Here is a 23,612-nt window from a genome sequence, read left to right as displayed (position 1 = left end):
GAACTGAGAGACCAAAAGGAGAGGGGGGTGGGAAGAAAAACTGAGACTGAATGAGTATGAATATAAATTTATAGAATGGCCACTAGTAGGGGTTGTAGATGTTTAAGGTTTGGACTTTGGGTGACATGAAGAGAATAGGCCACAGCTTGACCCCACAATAGCTTAGATTTATAGAATAACACAAGACAGAAAACAGACATGCCAGTGTTCCAGCACTGATATCAAAAATATATTCTCCTGGTAGTCTCAAGCTCTGGCTCCAATCTTGGTCTGTTTGGGGTCCTGGTAGAGTCTTTTCCCTTCGATTTTTTCTCTTCATTCCCATTTCTAGAAAGTCCCCTTCTCTATGGTTAGAATAGTATTTGTTGGGCAAAATAACAATTGCAGATTCTACTCTATGGCCTATGATCTCCCGGTCATGGATTTTGACAAGGATTATATAGTACCAGGCACGATAGTCCCTCTTGTGGAGTAGGCCTCAAGTCCAGTCAGAAAGTGGTTAGTTACCCCATAGCGGGCCTGCCTCTACTGCACCGGAAGGCACATCTTGCATGCCAGGTCAGTACTGTAGCATGCAGGAGTGTGGTTACTCCTCATCTGTAGTCATTAGGACCAGTCCCTGCCATCCTCACACTGTCTCAGGGTGATTCTGACTCTTCTAGTTACAAGGACATTTCTTGAAATGGAGATCTAGTATCTCTAAAGAGAGCTTGTGACTAATTTTGTGGAGCGGCCAGATAGGACTAGACACTGGTGTTCAGCATTTTCTGGGTCAGGTGCTTTGATAAGTACTAGAGAGCTTAGTACTAAGAGACAGTCCTCATCTCCAAAGGACTGCAGGTTAGTAGGGGGATGGACAGTAAAAGAACAGTTTTACCATTAGTGTAGTATAGTATAGTATAGTATAGTATAGTATAGTATAGGTAAAGGCTGAGAAAAGATAATATATTGAGAGTTCCTTTTGTCAGCCTGGAGTAGTAAGAAAGGCTTGCTACTATCAATTTTGATGGAAATCTGAGAATAATGTTGAATGACAAATAGTCCAGAGGAATGATATGGAAATGAACATCCAGATCTCACATATCATAAGTAAAACTCTTCATTTTGATTACAGAACCTAGTATTGAAGTGTTGAATGAATGGCCTTAGATTTGTGTTTTAGTATCCAGATCAATGCTATACTTAAACTGAGATGCATAATGATTAACAGTAATGATTCAGTGAAAGAAGAATCATAAAATACATGGAAGACAGTGGTTGAAATGGAAGAATCATGAAACTCACTAACATACATAACAGAAAATTAAAATTAACTCAATTTTATGCTGGGTGGTGGTAGTGCGCATCTTTAATCCCAGCATCCAGGAGGTAGAGGCAGGCAGATCTCTGTGGGTTTGAGGCCAGCCTGGTCTACAGAATGAGTTCTAAGACAGGCTCTAAAGCTACACAGAGAAATCCTGTCTCAACAAACAAACAAACAAACAAAAACATCAATCTTAAAGGAGGGTGAAGTATGGCTCATCAATCAGAATAATTATAAAGCACTGAAGCAACTATTAATAGAAATATTTAATTACTTGTAGAATAAAATATGATTAATATGGGGCTTTCTATGCTTACAAAATGCAGATGTGGTTATTGTCTTAGGACATTACCAGACAAGAGAAGAAAATCTTATGAATAATTCTAATCCATCCTTATTTTAGCTCAATAGCTCAGTTTGGCTCAAAACTGAACTTGTTTTGGATGTTTGTGGTTTAGCTTCTTATCATCAGAGTAGGATGTCAAGTCATAGAAAACACAGAGAGAAGTTTATGTTGGTGATTTTACAAGTGGTGTTAGATGAAATTGGTAAGGACTATGTGCGTGAGTGAGTGGCTCTGTGTGCCAGCATTCATCCTGACCAAAGTGTTCAAAGTGAAAAAGTTTAGAAAGGAAAAGGTGATGGAAAGAAAAGCATTACCAAAGGTCCTGCACTGGAAAAATACTGTATGTTTACGGTTCTTTTCTCACTATGTTTACTAATTTTTCTAAATGCTATGGCTTTTCTAGTCATGTTTATTTCACATGAAAATGGTGCATAGCCCTACCTGCAGTACACACCTGTGGTTATCCTGTTCCTTAATGTTTAGAGTCTATTATTGTTCTTTCATTTTTGATACTTGAATGAAACAAAGATTCATTTTACATGTGATTTTCTTTACTTGTTAATATTTAGGTAAAAGTAACCTTTTTGAATACACCAGAGTCTGAGATGTGTGCTAATTCTTCATATGTTATTTTTCAGAAAGAATGCTTTGTAGAACTTGGCTTAAATACAGGCCAACTGGGTATAGATGATTCTACACAAGTGCCTCCTGGTTAGTATTTCCCATGCGACATTTAATTAGTGACAAGTGATAGCTTCTAAGCACACAAGCCATCTGTATGCAGATCAGTGGATTACAAAGTGGACACACTGTGTGACCTCCAACCCAATCAAGAAACAGCATATCACAACAGCTTAGACACCCCCTGGGCACAGGTACAGACAGACTCTCTGCCATCCCCATAGTAACGGCTATCCTGCTCGAAACACCATAGGGCTAGTGTGGCCTGTTTGGATTGATTCACTGCACCCACTTGTATCTGGTTTCTTTGGCTTAACTGTTGTCTATAAGACACATAATGTTATGACAAAAAATTATTTGTTTCGATTTTGTGTTGTGATCCACCATATGCAAATACTGCTGTCTGTTTTGTCTGTGGTTGATGGCCATTGGAGATATTCTCATCATTTGGTTATCATCAGTTGTGCTGCTGTGAATATTCTCTGACAGGCCATTTGATGTGATGTCCATCTGAGGGCACATACCTGAGAGTGAGCTACCATATCATGTGCATATGCACAATGTTAGTAGCTATCGCCAGTTTTCAAGTTACCATGCCAACGTACACTCTCATCAACTTTGTATGAGAAGTTCATTTGCTCCATTTGTTTTTTCATTTACAATTGCTAGTCTTCTTTTGTTTTTTCCACTGCCATGGCTCCATGTTTTATATACACTCTAATTATTTTCTCCTATGATTAATACGGTCAAGCAGCTTTTTATGTTTCCCGGTTTTTATACTGTTGTTGGTTGATTGTTGGTAAAGAACCTTTTCAAACTCTTGGCTTATTTGTGTCTGTCAAGTGCCTCTTTCTGTAAGACTGCCTTTATATATTCTGGATATAAGCCCTCTGCCACATACACATTACAAATACACTCAGAAACTTACCTTGAAAAAACTCCCTGGATGGTGTTCTTGTCTTTTTCTGTAAACAGAGTCTTTTTTAATATGTCGTAGTTAATGAGTCTGTTTGCATTATGACTGATAGTTTTTAAAGAGCAACTGTTCCAGTGAAAGCTTTTGCATAGCATTCATGAGGCCGAGCTTCTCCCTACCAGAGGCAGGCTGTGCGTAGATAGACTTTGATGCTCAGCTGGAGTGGAAACAAGACTTTATAAATGAAGCTGTTAGCAAGGTGGTTGGGTTTTTAGTTCAAAGAAATTTTTCTTGATTTTTTTAAAACTAATTATTTTGCATTATTTATGTGGTGTGTGAATGTGTACTTCTATATGGATGTGTCTATGCAGTTGTGTGATTGTGTGTGAGAGGGTGCCCACAGAACCAGAGCATGCACTAAATCCCTTGGAGCTGGAGTTTGCAGGCATTGTGAGCAGCCATCATGAGCACTGTGAGCAGGTCTCAGGTCCTCCTGAGTGAGCAGCAACAGCTCTTAGCCCTGAGCCATCTCTCCAGCCACTGGAATGATAGTAAAAACAATCTTTCTTGGAATCTTTTCTGGATGTACAGAAATATTTTTGTATAAGAATATATTCTGTTTTAACAAAAGAAAACTTAATTTGTCCATTTTTGTTCCCCAATTAAATGCATGAACTGACTTTTAACAACTTAGGTAAAGGCTTTCTGCATTTCAGCTGCTTATCCCAGCGCTCAGAGGCAGTGTGGAGTGTGTGCCTTGAACAAAGAAGGCTGAGTCAACAAGGGTTGTGAGCTTGAGGCTTCCCCAGGCTGCTAGTGCGGAAGACCAGCCTGGGCAGTCAGAATCTGTCTCAATTAAATAAACAGACAAATTAATACACAAACAAATATATTCTTATGTTTTCTGCATAGTTATCCAACTTTAAAAATAATTATGTATCAGTACTGGGGGGAAATGTTTCTTACTCTAAATTAAGTTGATCATGTTTGTGTCTAATAATTTTATTTTCTCTTAACATTTTTAGAACTTTTTGAAAATGAGCATGTGCGTATTGGGCAAAAAGGTAAGTGTAGTCACATTTATTAAAATCTATAAATAAAAGAAATAAAGAGAGAGAGAGAGAGAGAGAGAGAGAGAGAGAGAGAGAGAGAGTGAGTTTTCTAGGTAAGGCTTCCTATGAAATAGTCTCAGTTGAAATTTATTCTCTGTAAAATGAAGCACCAGAGAGTCATAATATTTAACCGAGCAGGTAATCTAACGGGAATCTTTATTTAGAAGCAAATGCAGGGTTTTCGCTGTCTTGGGAAATTAAGCACACAGTGGGCTCCCTGAACAGGAAATGCAGACCCACACTCGTCAGCCACATGAGAGGCGAGCACTCTCCAGCAGAATTTCATCTCACAATCAAGGAGGCAGCTTCCTCTTTAATGCACCCACACACCTCTCATTAGCACTAATGAGGGCATGCTCCTGCATCAGGAGAGGATGGAGCTCTTAAATCCTGCTGACAGCTCACAATGATAAGGCTTAATAAGCGTAGCAGGTCTCCATATCCTGGGGAAGAACTGCCCATCCTTTGGGCACTCTTTTTCTTGTTTTTATAAATCCTTTACTGTCTTTGAGGTAAGAAGGCTGTGTGTCAGACTGAACCATCTATGACAATTATTGTCATGTACCAATGTCCCTGCTTCAGCTTTTCAAAGTCATTTTAAATTCAAAGAGTTCTTTTGTAGGTTTGGCCTCTTTCATTAAACATTCAGATAAAGAATGTTCTTTTAAAATTATTATGCTCTCTGTGTCTCTTTTCATCATGTCTTTTTCATTTAGTAGAAAATTTCCTCTTCCCTTTAAAAGGAAACAAGAAAATGATGCTGTTAGAGAAACATTGGATGCATAGTGGTCTCATATTTTGTTTGTTTGCTTTTATTTTGTGGGCTTTTTATTTTCAGGTTGAATAGTTCATATTTTAATTAAAGAAAATAAAAATGAAAGCATAATGATACTATACTGATTTTTTATATGGGTGCTTAGTGATAATTTTGTCGAAAATTTATTAGTCTGTTTTGCATTTCTTTTCCAATCTGACCTTTTTATAAATTTTTCAAAGCTAAGAAATCATTTGGTAGAATGGGTGTCTTAACATTCTTACATTATTCTCAGACAGGATACTGCATGGATGGTGCTGCTTCCAAATAGCAGATGCTCCATGACTTGGTAGCATACATTTATGAAAATTACAGGTTCTGAAGATGAGGCTCTGCATGGTCATAGTGGCCAGACCCCAGTCTCAGTGGTAGTTGTGGATTTGTGGGAAAGCACAGTGATCTAAAGGTTTCAACCCTGAAGGCTTTGATTGGCCGAGGAGGAGCTAAGGGAGATTGAGCCGTGAAACTTTTGGTCTGTAGTAGGGCCATCTCAAAACCCAGAGAGTGAAGGAAGAAAAAGATAGAGCAGGCTGAAGTTTTGCTTCCCAGAAGAGTTATAATAAAGCTGTCTGAGACGCTCCTGGCATTGTGAATTTTCTAACAGGGTTCTCCCATGCATTTGACAGTTCTAGGGCAGCAGGACAGTGCTGCTGCCCAGCAGTACATCCGACAAGGAAGTCCCACGGCACTGAGAGCTGAACTCTGGGCGCTCATTTTGAATATCTCCAGTCAACCCGAGGTAAGACACAAACAGAGGCATCAAATTTGAGTTGTTAAGTTTGTTGAAAGTTTAGGCACATAAGTAGAACATTCAAATTTTACTCTTCTGAGTCTATTCTTTAGAAGTTTGGTTTAACTCATTGTACTACCTTTGAATGTTTTCAGTAAATGAAAGCTATTCTAAATTAAAATTAATGAGATATTTAATTTTCTTTTAGCACAAAGACTTTGAACATAATACTTTGAATTCCTGTTAGTTAATATAGTACATTCAATAGAAAATTATTTAACTTTGATTTTTTGTTTTTCAACAAAATAAGTGATATGTTTTAAAGGATTGTTTGTATATGCTCATTAATACACACAAAATGTATTTAGTGAATCTTGTTCATATTTTAAACATGCTTAATATCAAGTTTGCTAACTAAAAAACAAAAGCTTTTCTGTATTTGCTCACTGATGAACAACACTTCTATAAGGCTTTCTAGTGGTGTGGTGTTGGGGTGCTGGGCACTAAGCCCAGTACTTCAGACTTCCTGGGGGGTGCTCTGGCCCTGACCATATGAGTTTTAAGCTTTTGGTGGTCTGTCTCTTCTCATTTGTACACGTAGTAACCCTCCTTAGCTCCTCCAGCTCCCCTACAGTTGTCTCCGGGTGACGATCTGTCAGGTCTCTTTCTTGAGGTTCAGACAGGGCTGCCCAGTGCACTGATGCACATGAACGTCTCCAAAGCACCTCGAGTTCAGGATGTCTCAGTTCCTCCTGAAGTCTTCGTTTGTTTTATTCCACTGTCATGGAATGAAAGGCCGGTGACATTCTCTTCTTTCTACCCGAATCTCACATCATCTTCATCTCTAATTCCCTCTTGACTCAGTTCCTCCATATGTTTGAAATTCATGTATTTCTCTCTGTATATGTTTCTACCATTCCATTTCAAAATATTATCTTCTTGTGCCTGGATTCAAACGGTCTGGTTTCCTGCATGTAGCCTTGTTCCCTACAAATGCTTTCAAACATCTTTTCTCTAATATTAACATCTGCTGTTTCTGACCCCCGCTTCTACCCATTTTAGTTTTTCCAGACATTTTCTCTGTGTAGCCCTGGCCCTGGCTGTCCTGGAACTCCCTCTGTAGACCAGATTGGACACAAACTCAGAGATCCGTCTGCCTCTGCCTCCCTAGTGGTAGGATTAAAGACATGTGCCACCACCGCCCTTTTGCTTAAAACATTTTTTTTTTTTTTTAACTCGCTTTGGAGACCAGGCTGGCCTCGAACTCACAAAGATCTGCCTGGCTCTGCCTCCCGAGTGCTGGGATTAAAGGCGTGCACCACCAATGCCCGGGTTGCTTAAAACATTTTAAACCTCTTCTTTAAGATTCCTTAGAACACCTTATTTCCCTCTGATCTTTCCATATGTCCCATATACCAAACAAACAGACAGACAGACAAAATCTCCCCTATTACAGGTTGTGGTACTCCAAGTCTATTATGTCCTTTTCTCCAGAAAGCCTGCCTGGCTCCCACACTGACATTAGAACTTTTTCACTAGTTAATCGATAAACATTTACTGAGTGCTGTCTGTTCTGAGTGTTGTGGCAAAAAACAAGAACAAAACATACCTAGCACATAAAAGGTGACCAAGAAATATGTGTTGAATTACTGGATCCTAATTTAATGAAAAGCTTTTTATTATTTTTAAAATTGTGTGTGTGTGAATGGGTGTTTTGTCTGCATGTATGTCTGTGCACCACACACGTGCAGTGCCCTCTGAGGCCGAAAGAAAGCACTGGATCCCCTGGCTGGAGTTTATAGCCTGGGGGTTGATCCAGAGTCCTCTGGAAGAGTAGTCAATGCTCCTAAGTGCTGAGATATCACTGCAAACCCCAACTTACTTAATGTTTGAGACGTCTAGTGACAGACATGTTCATGGAGAATTAGTATGACTATCCTCATGGCCACCACACTCTTTCTTAGGGAGTGTCGTTCAAGTGTCATGAGCAAACTCTACTTCAGAAATGAGTTGTGTCTCGGTGCATCCGTCCCTTGGCATGGCCCTCCCTGCAGGCTTGAGTTCACATCCTCTCTGTCCTAAGAACAAAAGCAGATTGCAGATTCTGTGTCTTTTCTAGCTCTCTCCCAGTTTCTCTTTCCTTTCAAAGCTGCATCTTAAACGAAAGTCTGTGCTGTCCTGAATTTCATTAATGACTTACATTAACTAATAATTAGTAAATTAATTAAATAATTATCTAATAAATTACTCAATCTGCCATAGTCTAGTATCTATCCCCACTACATAGCAGCAAATGCCCTACATAAGTTGCCAAGGAGCAGGGAACATACTTTAATTCTTGTAGATGCTGTACTTAATACTTTTGATTATTTTGTCCTCGGAATAATCTAGGTCTTCCTTTTATTTACCTTTTTCTTTAATTTGCCTTTTTCTATTTTCATGGGAGAGTAGGGCTTCTTGGAGGGCCATCAATAGTTACCTCTTCCTTTCTTACGGCTCTGAGGCAGCCGAGAGCCTTCAGACTGGTTTAGTAAATGTTTTTAAATCTTGAGGAATTTAAAATGGTGTGGAAAATAACACTACCTTTAGTTTACTATTGAGTAATATAATTTGAGTAAGTGATGGACTGTAATGTATATGACAATCTGCATTACAAGAAAACACATTGCACAATGGTAATTCTAGACTAGGGTAGCTTTCCTCATCTTTCAAGAAATTTATCTGAGCTCTTGCCTAAATCATGATTTATAAAATAGTCTTGGGATTAGAGAGATGGCTCAGTAGATAAGAGCACTGGCTTCTCTCCCAGAGGACTGAAGTTTGATTCTCAGAGCCCACATAGTGGCTCACAAAACTATCTGTAACCCCAGTCCCAAGGGATCCAATACCCCTTTCTGGCCTCCATGGGCACACACATTGTACGCAATCATAAATACAGGCAAACATCCATACACATGATTTTTAAAAATTCTTTTAAGTCTTAGTTTAACTTACAGTTTTGTGAAGATAACTTGTCTATCTAGACTCTTTTCTAGCTCTATCTCCAAAAGATACAATATTAAATGTTCAAACAATTTTAAATAAAATATGCTAAAGGTTAAACATTTGTTTAGCTGAGTGATATGACAAAAAATAATTAAAAGCAAAGTATAAAGATATTTAATTGTATAATTATTTCTTGTGTATACAGAAGCTTTGATACATGGCAGTATCAATAATTTTTTTCATTTTATTTTATTATTTTCATTTTTCTTTATTAAGAAATTTTTTACTCACTCCAGTGCTATCCACAGACCTTGCTCCTCCCTCCTCCCAACCCCCAGCCCTCTTTCCCAAGGTGCCCTGCATCCCCACATCTCCCAAATCAAGGTCTCCCATGGGGAGTCAGCAGACCCCAGCACACTGAGCCTGGGCAGGTCCAAGCCCCTTCCCATGGCACCAAGGCTGTGCAAGGTGTCACACCATGGGCACCAGATTCCAGAAGCCTGCCCATAGACCAGGGACAGATCCCGATCCCCTTGCCTGGGTGCCCCCCAAATAGTTCAAGCCAAATAACCATCTTCCATATCCAGAGGGCCTAGTCCAGTTCCATGGGGGCTCCACAGCCATCAGTCCACAGTTCATGGGCTTCCACTAGTGTGGCCGGTCATCTCTGCACGTCCTCCCATCATAGTATCAATAAATTATTATAGTTTATTTTGTATGCTAATTGGCACTAAAATCAACGTGAAGGTGCTATGGTTATCATCATTTTATGAAGGCTACAGAAACTTCTCCATTTGTTTATTAGAAGAAGCCAATATATTTTAACTACATAGTGAAAAGAATGTGAACTTGTTTCATGAAGTATCTTAGATATCTAGCCTGTGATTTTGAAATTTTATGGACAGATGAGTTTCTGAACCAACATGACCTTGTTTTCACTCAGTCACCCAGCATTTTGTATCTGTTGCACAATATTTCATTGCTTGTCTGAATTTTAGCCAGTTGAACTAACTCATGACATTACTATATAAATATATTTATGGGATTGTTGACATTTTGAGTAATTGGGCCCAGTAAAATTTTTCTTTGTGTTTAAAATTTTATTCAATGCTTTTGAATACATATTTCTTTATAGAAATATTTGATCCTAAAATTAGTATTTTAATTACTCTTATTAAGATATTTATTACTTTTCTAGCAATGGCCAGGAAAAGCATGAATTAATTGATAATAAATAGCATTACAAGTACAATTGAAAATAATGTTGAGCATAGCAATTAAAGTGAAGTTCCCTGTGAGCATTTATAATTCATAAATAATAATGCAGATGAATTTTCCAGTGTTTATTACCCAAGGAATTAATTCCTAGAATTGATTTTATTTATTTATTTATTTATTTGTGTCAGCATATGTATGAACAAAAATTTTTAAACAACAAATTAAAATAAATATTAATAGTGTAAACTCACTAAACCTTTCTTTTCTAAAGCACTATTTTTTCAGATGTCACCAGGACTATGTTTCCTTCTGCTTCTCTGGGAGATATAAAAGTCCTGTGATAAAATGTAGTTTAATGCAATGTTTCACTGATAATTCTCAACTGCAGAGCTGTCCCCTCTGACAGGAATGGTCATCTTTGGCTACACAGACGTTGTAGACAGTCACCAAGGGAGAGAAAGAAAGTCTGTCCTGTCCAGTTTGGATCAACCTCATTCACACTGGCAGGGCACTGAGTGATGGGGGGCCTTCGAATCACATACATGAGCATATTCATAGAGAAAAGTAACAGTGGGTGCCATATGTCCTAGATGACATCCAACAGCCCTTTTGAATCAAATCTTAAAATGAAAGTACTGAAACTTGAGACTATTCCTATAAGCAGTCTGAGTGCAAGCTGAGAGCGATTTTCCCGTTCTTCCTGTTAGAATCAGCAGAAGGCTACATGCAGTAGCACCAGTGTCTACGCAGCATCATTGTTAAGGTTCTAGCCAATGTTGTAAGTCAGGAATATGAACTGGTTTATGATTGGAGGAAGAAGACACACAGTCATATTCTCTAGAGATGATTATGACCATGGTTGAGTACCTAGAAGACTAAAAATTTACTGTAAAGTATTTTAGTAAGACATTATATAAAATATTTAAAAATTAGTTGCTTTTATCCATAGTTTTGTTTTTCCGAGACAGGGTTTCTCTGTAGCTTTGGAGCCTGTCCTGGACTAGCTCTGTAGACCAGGCTGGCCTCAAACTCACAGAGATCCACCTGCCTCTGCCTCCCGAGTGCTGGGAATAAAGGCATGTGCCACCACTGCCTGGCTTCTTTTATCCATATTATCAACTTGAAATACAGAAGTGAGAAACACCTGGTTTACAGTAGCAGGAGCATGTGAACATTTAATGTGAAGAGCAGGAGAGCCTTGGAGCCCATATGAGGAAACAGTGCACACAAAATGCAGAGCAGTAAAACCTGCCTGCACTGTTCTGAGCTTATGGTATGTTTCCATTTCCCACAATAACCGTACAGAAAAGGTGCTGCCATCATTCTCTGAAGCCCACAAAAGCTGTGGATTTGCCTTCCACGACAAAGATCTCCATCGTATTCTTGATGGGATGCCTTAGCATCATAACACATCCCTTCTTTTCTAAACAAATATTTGGGAAATCTCTGTTATTTTTAACTGGGTGTAGTTAGCTTAAGGTTTTTATGGAGGTCAAGTGTCTAAGAATAACCAAATCCATTATTAAGGAAAATGGAGCAGTGACTTAATAGATAGCTTGTGCTCTGTAACTGTACTTCATTCGAGAATGCTGATGCTGATAATTAACTGGTCACTGGCAGAGAACAGTAAGACCTTTTGATTCAAGATGCAATAATAAGATCGAGGAAATGTACAGATATTTGAGTGAAAACCATTTGTATGAACATATGATATGGAAGCCTGTCCTAATGCAAGAAAACCCAAAGCCATAAAGAACACTTAAGGAATTGTCAGTGTTTACCATAAAATTCAAGCAACGTGTTACTTTGAAGAAAAGTGCTTGTAGCATAATGACAGAAGGTTGATTCTCCTTCCATATATATATTTAAAGATTCATTTATCTATTATGTATACAGTGTTCTGCCTACATGCATGCTTGCAGATCAGAGGGCACCAGATCTCATTACAGATGGTTATGAGCCACCATGTGGTTGCTGGGAATTGAACTCAGGACCTTTGGAAGAGCAAACAGCGCTCTTAACCTCTGAGCCATCTCTCCAGCCCCGATTCTCCTTCTTAATGAAGAGGCTGACACACTCTAGCGAGAAAGACCACCTACAGGACAGGCAGATAGTACTGGGAAGGGTGAATCCCTGCTGTGGAAATCCAAGTGGCCGGGAAACAGCGGGGAGACTCTTCAGGTTGCTGGTTGAAAAAGCACCAATGAATACTACAACGAAATACCGTTTCTGAGATAAAGGTGTAGACACAATGTCACCTCATTTTTCTGGGGGAAATTTGGATTGGTATTATTCTTGGGAAGGGGTCAGGCAGTCCATATGCTGACGTAAGATGAGTATGGTTTTCACCTTGTTTATCCTGCACACAGGAAAATGTAGTGCAGGAAGGGCATTTATTGAAGTGTTATGCATAGGGACAAACTGCCTAGAGACAGCCTGAGTCTCCATTTATAGGGGCATGAGTTTAAAATTGCGATATACGAGACTTAGACGACTTGACCTGGAAGCCCTCTCCTGAGGACCAGCTCTCATAGTATTCACAGTAGCCATGCCCAACTGTAGAGCCATGACAGTGGCCAGTCTGTGGCTTTGGACAGTGAGCTATCATTCTCTCTGGACCTAAGCTCCTCAAATGTGAGTGGAGATAGTTCTCACTGATCCATCTCACTTTGTTAAAGGAATTGTAAGATGCACCTAGTTCATAAATGTTGTATTTATTATTAGTAAATATTGAGTGAATACCCACTAGATACCAGTATTGGAAATGGGCATATTATTAAACATCTATTGTTACTTAGCTATCATTATGTAGTAATGAATAAAAGAGTCCCTATCTCTTAATGGCTATAATTTTATTATTGACTATTGTTTATTAAGGTTTGAGGCTGACCTTATAAACATTAAATTTTTGTGTATTTTACTTTCAAATATAGGACATCCTGTATTATGAGCAACTTAAGACCAACGTGATACAGCATGACCTTTTGGTGGACAGTCTAATTTATAAAGTAAGTATAAATATCCGTTGTTTTTCCATTTCATCAATAGCATTTATAATGAAGAGTTTTCTCTCTGCAGGGCTTGAACAGTGGGCAAAAGTACATATTAACCTTGAAAAATAATTGGAGTGGCTGTGTGATAGTACATATCTAGGATCCCTGTACCTGAGGGTGGAGAAAGGAGGACCAGGAGTTCAAGGTCATGCTTGGATTCATAGTGACTTTGAAACTGACTGGGCTTCATGAGAAAAAGGAAAAAAAAGAAAAAGAGAGGAAAGGAAAGGAAAGAGGGAGGAAGGGAAGGAGGGAGGGAGGGAGGGAGGGAGGGAGAGAGGGAGGAGGAGGAGGGAGGGAGAGAGAGAGAGAGAGAGAGAGAGAGAGAGAGGAAGGAAGGAAATGCCTGATGTGATCATTGTGTCTGTGAAGTCTAGGCTGGCTTCCCAAGCTTGAGGCCTGCGGACACTGTTGTCTTCTTCCCTAGGGAGAGTTGTTCTTGTGTTCTTTTCCCAGTCTCTCCATGTTTTCATGAAGAGAAAAAATATTGCTCATCTTAAATTCAAGTCTGTTTTTCCATTCCACACAAAGAGAATGGAAAAACAGCTAAAATTATAGTGTTGTAATCCTATTTGTCTCGTGATTATTTAGGGCTTAGATGTATATTTTCTTTGTAATAAAGCTATTTTAAATTATGTGTATGTGCCTTCATGTGGAAGTGTGCACATGAATGCAGGTGTCCCTGAGGTACAGGTTGTGAGCTGTCTGAAGTGGGAAAACTTGAGTCTTCTGAAAGAGCAGTACTGTACTGACCACTAAACCATCTCTTCAGCCACAAAAAGAAAACACTTTTTTTTTTTAGCTTCTAAAATTCTTCTCAGGTTTTATCGTAGAGATACATTGAGTCGTTGGTGCCAGGAGTTATACTGTAAACATAAACATTTCCCCTGGGATGATTGTGGCTCTAGTACTGTGTGGGAAGTCGTACTGAATACCTTCCCAGAACTGAACACTTGGATTCTTCCACCTGTACTGGGCTCCCTCACCTCCCCAGCAGTTGGCCTTGTGCCTGCAGCCTCCAGTTCTAGTCTACTAGAGTCCTGCCAGTTATACCAGGGTTTCTCATTCTTTATTCTCAACCCCCAAGGGAAAAGCTTAATTCATCTCTAATAGTAAATGACAATGAGCAAGATTCTGTTGAGGGAGGATTAGCTTTGGGGCTCCACCTGCCACTGTAATACCTAATTTTAAACCCAAGACCAGTTTTGGCTGAGTCAGTATTACCTTTGCTGAGAAGGTACTACTCTCACGTCCACCCATGGAACCTTGAAGTCAGACGAATGATCCATTTCTTTCCCTGTACTCTGTAGTTTCCAGTTTTCTCTGGAGCTATGCAGGACTTATTCTATCAAGCCTTTGACTTCTGTTTGGTTCAGCTGTTTAGTTGAATGTTCTGAACTGTTTCAGCTATATAGTCATGAATTGTTTTAATCTGTCACTGTGATTCTTCCCATATTTTTATTACTTATTTGTTCTTTTCATTGATATGGTAGATTTATTTTTTATGTATATGGAGGTTTTGTCTGCATGAACATCTGCACACCAGAAGAGGGCAACAGATCCCTTAGGGCTATAGTTATAGACAGTTGTGAGCTCCTTTGTGGGTACTGGGAATTGAACTCAGGACCTCTGGAAGAGCAACCAGTGCTCTTAAACACTGAGCCATCTCTCTAGCCAATATGGTAGACTTCTTGAAGATAAGCATTGTCTTCGTTTTCTTTGTTTGTGTTTTGATTTTGGTGTACTTCATCCTGATCAACCAGTCAGTACTTGTTGAATTGATTATATGGTAGGTTCAAAAGTATCACCATCCTTTGGGTGCAGAGGTTCTTCAAGGTACAGTGAGTATATACCTGGAGGGGCTTTTGATCAACTCGTAGAGTTTTTTGAGTACTGGCTCAGAATCTGACACTATTCTAAGCACTTCCCATACCTTTTGAAGTAAGTAGTAATGTAGCAGTACTTTATGATTGGGTCTGCCAGCCTACAAATAATGACATGAAGACTTATTATTAATTATAAAAGTTTGGCCTTAGCTTAGGCTTGTTCCTAACTTGTTCTTATAACTTAAATAAACCCATATTTTTAAAATCTACATTCTTCCATCCTGCTTCCTTGGCATCTAGCTGATGACTCCACCTTTCTTCTTCCCAGAGTTCTCTCTCTTCCTGGAAGTCCCGCCTACATTTTCCTGCCTAGCTATTGGCCGTTCAGCCTTTTATTACACCAATCACAACAATACATCTTCACACAGTGAACAAATATCCTGCAACATAGTAACTACCCATTTACAGACATGGAGACTCATCTTTCTATTGTTACAGTGATAGCACATGAGATACTACCATTGAAGAACAAAAAGCTTACTTTACTGTGTAGTTCATGGCCATGGAGCTTTTGGTTCTGACAAGTCCATACCTTGTGGCAAGAGTCAAGGTAGAGCAAAGCTACTTGCCTCGTGGCAGCTAGGGTACAAGGAAAGGGACAGAAAGGAACCAGGGTCCGTATCCCCCTCAGAGTCACCTCTTAGTAACTGGGCTTCCCTCGCTGGGTACCAGAACCTAAAGTTCTAGTACTTCTCAAGAGTACATGAAGGGGGTGGGGGGGTAAGCCTTTAACACACAGGCTTTTGGGGTCACTTATCAAAGCACAGTGACCTAGATTTGGAGTAGCTAGCCAAAGTTATGTAGCTAGAAGTGGTGTAACTGAATTAAACTCTTAGTCAGATCTGGTGGAATGTTGTGCTCTTCACCCTGAAGTATACGATGAGCATGTTCAACTCACCATTACAACTGTTCAGAGACCATCTAGGGGGGATGTGGACATTTTGCTTTTCCTTTGAGCTGACGTTTGTTTGCTGTTGGAGAGGTCACCTATGTTATGATACATTGTATCCCAGAGAACTGCAATTAGGCAATCAGTTTCTGTTCATTTTATCATTGAGTCATCAAACATGTGTTGGACACTTAAGTGTCAGACCCTGTGATGGAGCTAGGTGTATATAAAGCAAGGTGCTAGAGCTGAGAGAGCCCTCAATCTTACTGGGAGAGTAGGATGTTTTTAAGTAGTCTCAGATCAGGAGAGCCACATAGAAGTAGCTAAAGAAAGGTCCAACATTCTATCCAAGGGATGACATGAACTAGCCCTGAAGTTCATGGAGCAGGAAATCACAGATGTTAGCCTCCTAGGAGCATGTGATGATTCTCAGGTAACCAATGACAAACACGTAGGAGATAGTTGATATTTTGAAGGAATGCCTAAGTATCTTAGATGTGAGTGGTGAAGACGGAGTTTAGTCTGGAGAGAGAGTGTTATGATTGCTGCTGGAGTTATGTTTTTTTTTTTTTATTTTTACAACTTTAAGACATCTAAGAGGAGATTAACCAAAATAAATCATAAGAGTTATTAATAAAACCTTAAGGAATTAGAAATCAAATAATATAGTACATATTTTGCCAAATAAATATATCATAGGAATAAAATCTCACCAGGGAATTTCTACAATATCACGTAAGATATAAAATTCATTGTAATATTATTTCCAAATGTTGTATTTATTCTTTAGAGCTAGAGGCAGATTCATTTGAGTAATTTTCAGTGCTTTGTAACTTTTAATTCTAGGATGTGAAGCTGACAGCAAGCAACGATGATTACTATTTTGTATTTGAAGATTATTTATATCAGGTAAGTTTTTACATTATCCAGATCTTTGTTTTAGGTTCTCTAAGTTATAATACTACTTTAAAGATATTCTATAGTTCCAAATTCGCAAATGACTTTCTGGGCTGCCCCTTTTAGTTGTATATGCTACAGCCAGGATGTGCTAGCAGGTCAATTTTCTAAAATTTTTGTTGACACAAATTCTAAAACTGGTTGTCAACTTAATATTTAAGCAGTCCCAAGATGTTTAGAGAATGCATTTTAGATGATACTTTCTATTGGCTATATTAATAAATAATTAAATGTTTTAAAATCAATGTGGAGAATCATAAGTATTCTGATCATTTTGACAGACACAAAGTTCAAAGCATCCATTAGAAATATTTCAAAGTACAGGGTGAGAGAGGAGAATTCGGGGCTTATAGAATCAAGATACATTGTATGCATGTATAAAATTGTCAAAGGATAAATGTCAAAGAACTAAAAGAAACCACTCTTAAATAAGTAAAGTATGACGACTTGTTAATCAAGTAGGTAAGGTCAATAAAGTGATGAAAATAAAAAAGATAAATTCTAGAGTTGAAAAGTAAAATAACTGAAGTGAACAATTCTCTGGATGACTCAACAATATATTTGGAAAATCAGTAAGTAGCATACGAACTTGGAAGATAGATCAGTAGGTAAGTGAACAGAACTTGCTTTCCTTATCCAAAAGTTGACTATTTTTAGTATTTTAGTATTACTATCTGGCTGAGGTGTCCCCAGTATCATAGAGTTCTAGATTTCCTTCTCTTTTTTTTAAACATCAAGATTTATTTATTATGTATACAGTGTTCTTCCTGCATATAAGCCTTCATACCAGAAGAGGGCGTCAGATCTCATCACAGATGGTTGTGAGCCACCATGTGGGTGCTGGGAATTGAACTCAGGACCTCTGGAAGAGCACCCAATGCTCCTAACCTCTGAGCCATCTCTCCAGCCCTAGATTTCCTTCTCTTATGGTTTAGTTCCTGATGTAATGGATCCTTTTCTGAACTGATTCCTAAGGAAAATAGAGTAGTTAATGTTATACAAGTAAAGATATAATTTGAACCAAAAAACCTGAAATATCAAGCTTCTTTTGCTTATTAAAATGTTTGATCCTTTTTATGCTGTTCTAATCACAAATACAGAACGGCTCTAGGAGAACCAAGGGAGTGGCTCTCTGAATAAAGTATCCAGCATGCAAGCTCGGAGACCAGAGTTCTTATCCCCAGAACACATGTAAATGTTGGTGGGCATGAGGCCTGCCAATCATTCCAATTTTCAGAACACACAGACAGGATCACTGAAGCAAATTGGCTGGCTCTACTATAATGCCTGTATTCTAGCTCTGGGTTCGGTGAGAGACCCTGCCTCAATGACTAAGGTAAAGTGCAATCAAGGAAGACTTCTGACATCAATCTTGGATCTTCATACACACGTGGACATGCACACATATGCAGATACATATGCATGTACACATGCAAATGCATCTATACACATACATGCATGCACACCATACCAAATTTTAAAAGTGTTATAACACCAAACTTATGGGCATATGAGTTACCATGTATCGACCAAGAGCTAACAATGACATGATTCATAGTCTCTGACTATTGTATTTCTATGTGTGGTCACAGAGAGTATAAATTTGACAAGTTTGTTGCATTGGTGAATGAAGAGAGACCGTCAGTTTTAAATTCCAACTATAAAGTCTTTTGGTGGTGGTAACACGAGCTTCTTGCTAGGTGACAGATGCATCTCCCTTGCTGACAGAGCCAGTGAGCAAGCGTAACAGTTTCTCCAGTTAATACCAGAAAGTGACCTGTAAGAGCATATCCATTTTCCCCACACACAAATGACTATGTGTAAGATACTTGAAAGTAAACATGTCAGACAGCAGAACCATTTTCAAACACTGGATGTGTTTGCTGAGGAAAACCAGGACAATCTTTAGGGAATTCTTACTGTGTAAACTACAGTTCCTTTAATAGCCTCTCTCACAAATTTATGATTGCTTTTTGTATAACTGAAGTGTTATGCCATTGAATATCAACTCCCTCTGTGCCCTCTCCAAACTCTGGCAAGGGCCATTCTGGTCTCTGCTGCTGTGTATTTGACGGTTTAGAAGTCTCATATCAGTAGGATTCTGCCATCTTTGGCTTTATGTGACAGGCTTACCTCAATTAGCTGTATCCTTTAGGTTCATCCGTACTGTCTTCTGGGACAGGGTGTCCTTCTTTTTAAAGAATAAACATTATTCTATTGTGTATACACACTATTTTCTTTATTCATTTTTCTAAATAAGCTTCGATGTGTATCTTTATTCTCATAGCATAACGAGAGGATAATTACAACACTTTTGAGGATTTAATTAAGTTTTTTTATAGTCACATATTAATAAATACTTTCTACATGATGATATTTTAAAGTTATTTTATAAATAGTCTGATTATTTAAAACTATAAGCAAATTAATGTACTTACAGATGATATGATTTTATACATAAAACCACCCTAAAAACTCTACCGGGAAACTTGTACAGCTGATAAACACTTTCAGCAAAGTAACAGGATACCAAATGAACACAAAACATCTGTAGCCTTTCTATATATGAGTGACAAAAAGAAATCAGGGAAAAGTACCTTTCACAATAGCCTAAAACAACAACCTTGGGATAATACTAAGCAAGTACCTGAAAGACTTATATAATAAAAAGATTCAGACACTGAAGAAAGAAATTGAAGAAGACATCAGAAGATGGAAAGAGCTCTCATGCTCATGGATTGATAAGATTAATATTGTGAAAATGGCCATGACACCAAAAGCAATCTACAGATTCTGCACAATCTCCATTCACACAATTCAAAGAAATCGAACAATCTTCAACTTCATATAGAAACACACACATACACACACACACACACACACACACACGAAAAAAAAGAAAAAAAAAAACAAAAACAAAACAAAACAAAAAACAAAAACAGGCTAGCAAAAAGAATCCTGAATAAGAAAAGGACTTCTGGAGGTCTCACCATTACAGGTTTCAAGTTGTACTACAGAGCTACAGCAATAAAAACAACATGGTACTGGCATTAAAAACAGATACATTAAAAACAGGAATTGAAGACACAGACGTCTAAGGATCAAGAAGCCAAAAAATACAGGCTGGAGAAAATACAGCATCTTCAATAAATGGTGCTCATCAGACTGGATGGTTATGTGTAGAAGAAAGAAATAGACCTGTACTCATCACCCTGCACAAAATCAACTCTAGGTGGATCAAGGACCTCAGCAGAAGACCAGATGCCCTGACTCTGATAGAAAAGAAAGGGGAGAATGGGCTTGAACTCATTGTCACAGAAAGGAAACTCTGACCAGGACACTGATTGATAGCATAACATTAAGACCAACAGTTAATAAGTGGGACATCACGAAGCTGAAAAGCTTCTGTATGGCAAACAGCACCATCTTTTGGGCAAAGAAGCAGCCTGCAGAATGGAAAAAGATCCTTACCAGTTACACATCTGGTAGAGAGATGATATCTAAAATATATAAAGAACTAAAAAGTTCTGAACATCAAGAATTCAAATAACCCAATTAAAAATGGGGTACAGAACTAAGTAGGGAGTTCTCAAAAAATGAAACACAAATGGCCAAGAAACACTTAAAGAAATGTTCAGCATCCTTAGCAATGAGGGAAATGCAAATTAAAACTGTTTTGAGATTTTTCTTACCCCTGTCAGAATGGCCAAGATAATAAAGCAAATGACAGCACATGCTGGCGAGGATGCAGAGAAAGGGGAACACTTATTAATTGCTGGTCATATTGTGAAATGTTTCAACCACTGTGCAAATCGGTGTGGTGATTCCTCAGAAAGCTGAGCTTGATCTACCTCAAGATCTCTACCACTTGTAGGCAAATATCCGAAAGACTTTTTGTCCTACTACAGAGATACTTGTTCAGCTGCGTTTGCTGCTGCTCTATTCGTAACAGCTAGGAACTGGAAACAGCCTGAATAGCCACCAACTGATGAATAGATAATGGAAATGTGGTACATTTGCACCATGGGATAGTATTTAGCTGTTAAATTGTTTTGTTGTTACTTTGTAACTGTAATTTTGCTACTATTATGAATCATAGTGTAAATATCTGATACACAGTAGATCTAATATGCCATCCCTGTGGGGGTTGTGACCCACAGGTTGAGAACTGCTGCACTAAAGGAACATAGTAATAAAGTGGTTCCTGATTATATACTGCTCTACTACTAGATCAGTGCTTTCCTCGGCTCTCATCAGAGAAGTTTCTCCTTGCAGTAGATGAGAATTAACACAGAGGCCCACAAATGGACAATGTGCAGAGAGTGAGAGACTTTGGAGCACTCAGTTCTGAGTTCATCAGACTCCTCCCCTCGAGTACCAGAGCTACGTTAAAGAAGAGGCAGAGAAGTTCTAAGAAGCAGAGATGACGGATGACTCCAAGAACACAGCATCTTCCAGACACAACAGGACCAACACAAATAGGAACTCACAGAGTCCGTGACAGTGCGTACAAGACCTCACTGGTTCAAGCCTGATGGGGTCCTACCCCCAACCCAGAAACTGTGGACACTCCAGAGTAGACCCCATGCCTAGAAGTAGTTGGCCAATACAAAAGAAACTCAATGGTGTTTGTTGGACTTTTTGTTTCATTTTGCTTTGTTTTGGGCTTTTTTGTCTTATCAGTGCTTTGCTTGTTTGTTTTTGTTTTCATTTTTGAGTTGTTGGGGTGGGTCATTTGCTGTGTTTTTTTCCCCCCTTCTTTTGGACTCTCCACAGTGCATACAGTGGTCAGTGCGATGTCACAGGCTCCCATGTCTCTGTTCACTTTAATACTTTCTGTTTCTGTTGCACAAACCCATTTATTTTCATTGCTTTATCTTCAGCTGTGTTGAATAGATTCCATCTGTTCAAATCTGCCTTTCATCCTCCAGTGAATTTTCATTTTGGTTATTGTCTTTCCTATCTCCAGAGTTACTGCTTTGTTCTGTTGTTGGTTTTCGGAGTTGGTTGTCTCTCGGCTGGCTTTCCATTTTGTTCAAATGTCATTGTTTATGTGAACATCTTTGATAGCATTGTCTTAACACCTGAACCTACTAAATTTGCCATCGAATCTTTTCAGGAACAATTTTATTTGACTTTTTCGTTTGATTGGCTCATAGTTTCCCATTTCTTTGTATTTATTCTTTATGATTTTTGTTGAAAACTGGCTATTTGAGTATAATAATGTATCTCTGAAAATTATACTCTCTTCACCTCTCAGCTCATATTTTTGGTTACTGTGTGGGATTTTTGTTTTGTTGCTTTGGTTCTTGTAAGTTCTTTCTGTTACCAGCATGAGATATACCATTAGGGTCTTTACAGAGCTTTTTGGAGCCTACATTTTTACCTGGGCATGTAAGGTCACCTTCTCATTCTCTCCATAGTGATGGGCATTTGCTATAATGTCCTGTCTCCTAACAGGAGGAAAGAAGAATGGAGCAGGGGTGGGGCAGGATGATTGTCTTTAAATCTCAGGCCCCTCACTTCAGCTCAGAAGCAGTAGTGGCGTGCATAACAGCTGACCCTTCTCCATCTCCACCCTCTGCCTCTGTACCACTCTGGGCAGACATAGTAACCAGCAGTCAGGGTGCAGGTGTCCAGTGTGGTGTGCAGCAAGGAAGGAGCTGTCAACTCCCACTCTGATGTGGCATTCTGAGTCTTATTTCTCTGTCTGTAAGGAAATGGCAGGCATGCTGGAAATTTCTAGGATGTACACTTTAAGGAAGTAGCAGTTGTACCTAGAAAACTTAACTTTGGTTACTTACAAAGTAAGTAAAAATTGCATTTGTGTTGGGTGGGGTTATGCATGGTAGTTATTTGTTTATTTAGAAGAGTCTTAAGAATATACACACAGCTGCTTGTCAAGACTAGGGAGGGGGAGGGGGTAAATGCTGCTGTGTTACAAGCTGGCATTGATCAGGTTAACCACAACTGAAGGTGCCCCTGAAAATTCCAAGATGTCAACCGACTCCATGCTTCCCAGACAGCTAGATCAGACCTCTCTGCCAGCACAGTGGTTGTCTGTACAGGATGATCTGTGCTCCCACTTCATCATCTTAGGAGAGTTCTCTGGGTAGCCAATTCTTACAACCTCGTAAAATCTTCCATTGTTTGGCTTTGAGTTTGAAATAGGGTCTTGCTATATAGCCCATGCTGTCCTGAAACGAGTGATCCTCCTGCCTCAGCCTAATCTCAAGTGCCAGGACGACGGGGATGACAGGCTCTACAGGGTAACTTCATTCACTTTTTGCAGATGAAATGCAGAGGATAAGATCCCAAGCTCCTACAACTACAAGAACCCCTAGCCAGTTCCGTCTGTGCCCAAAACCCAGTAAGCCACACTGCCCTTTGAGTTATGAAAATTTACAGCAGGGGAGAGTACTTTTAAAGTCATTCTTGGAATTTGATCACTTCTTCATTAGCTTGGAGAAAATGCAGAAATATACAAACGGGAAGATGTTGTATGTTAAAGATGTTGTCCAGCTGGTACCCATCATTCCTTTTGTGGTTTTCATTGCACAAATGACTTATTTCTTAGAAACATTTAGAAGAAATATACTTTGACATATTAAGAAAGCTTTCAGCCCAAGTAAAGCCTTTGCAGACACTCTTGGTCTAACTCTGTGCTATCAACCCACAGTTGATATTAGTGCCTGGTTTCTTTATCATTCTTTTAAATAATG

At 38.9% G+C, this 23,612-nt stretch overlaps 1 protein-coding gene across 2 annotated transcripts in view; it reads left to right on the top strand.

Annotated features, from left to right (window-relative positions):
- Window positions 1-23,612, top strand: part of Tbc1d19 (TBC1 domain family member 19) — a 116,764-nt gene that overhangs the window by 40,828 nt on the left and 52,324 nt on the right. For both annotated transcript variants that reach the window (XM_036200962.1, XM_036200963.1), the window contains 5 exons: window positions 2,288-2,360; window positions 4,272-4,310; window positions 5,799-5,911; window positions 13,039-13,113; window positions 16,780-16,842. In XM_036200962.1, coding sequence (XP_036056855.1) covers window positions 2,288-2,360; window positions 4,272-4,310; window positions 5,799-5,911; window positions 13,039-13,113; window positions 16,780-16,842 — 363 coding nt within the window. The remainder of the gene's footprint in view (window positions 1-2,287; window positions 2,361-4,271; window positions 4,311-5,798; window positions 5,912-13,038; window positions 13,114-16,779; window positions 16,843-23,612) is intronic.

This window comes from Onychomys torridus, chromosome 10, assembly GCF_903995425.1.
Source record: "Onychomys torridus chromosome 10, mOncTor1.1, whole genome shotgun sequence".
In the NCBI taxonomy this organism is placed as follows: domain Eukaryota; kingdom Metazoa; phylum Chordata; class Mammalia; order Rodentia; family Cricetidae; genus Onychomys; species Onychomys torridus.
This window is presented reverse-complemented; position numbering and strand designations above follow the sequence as displayed.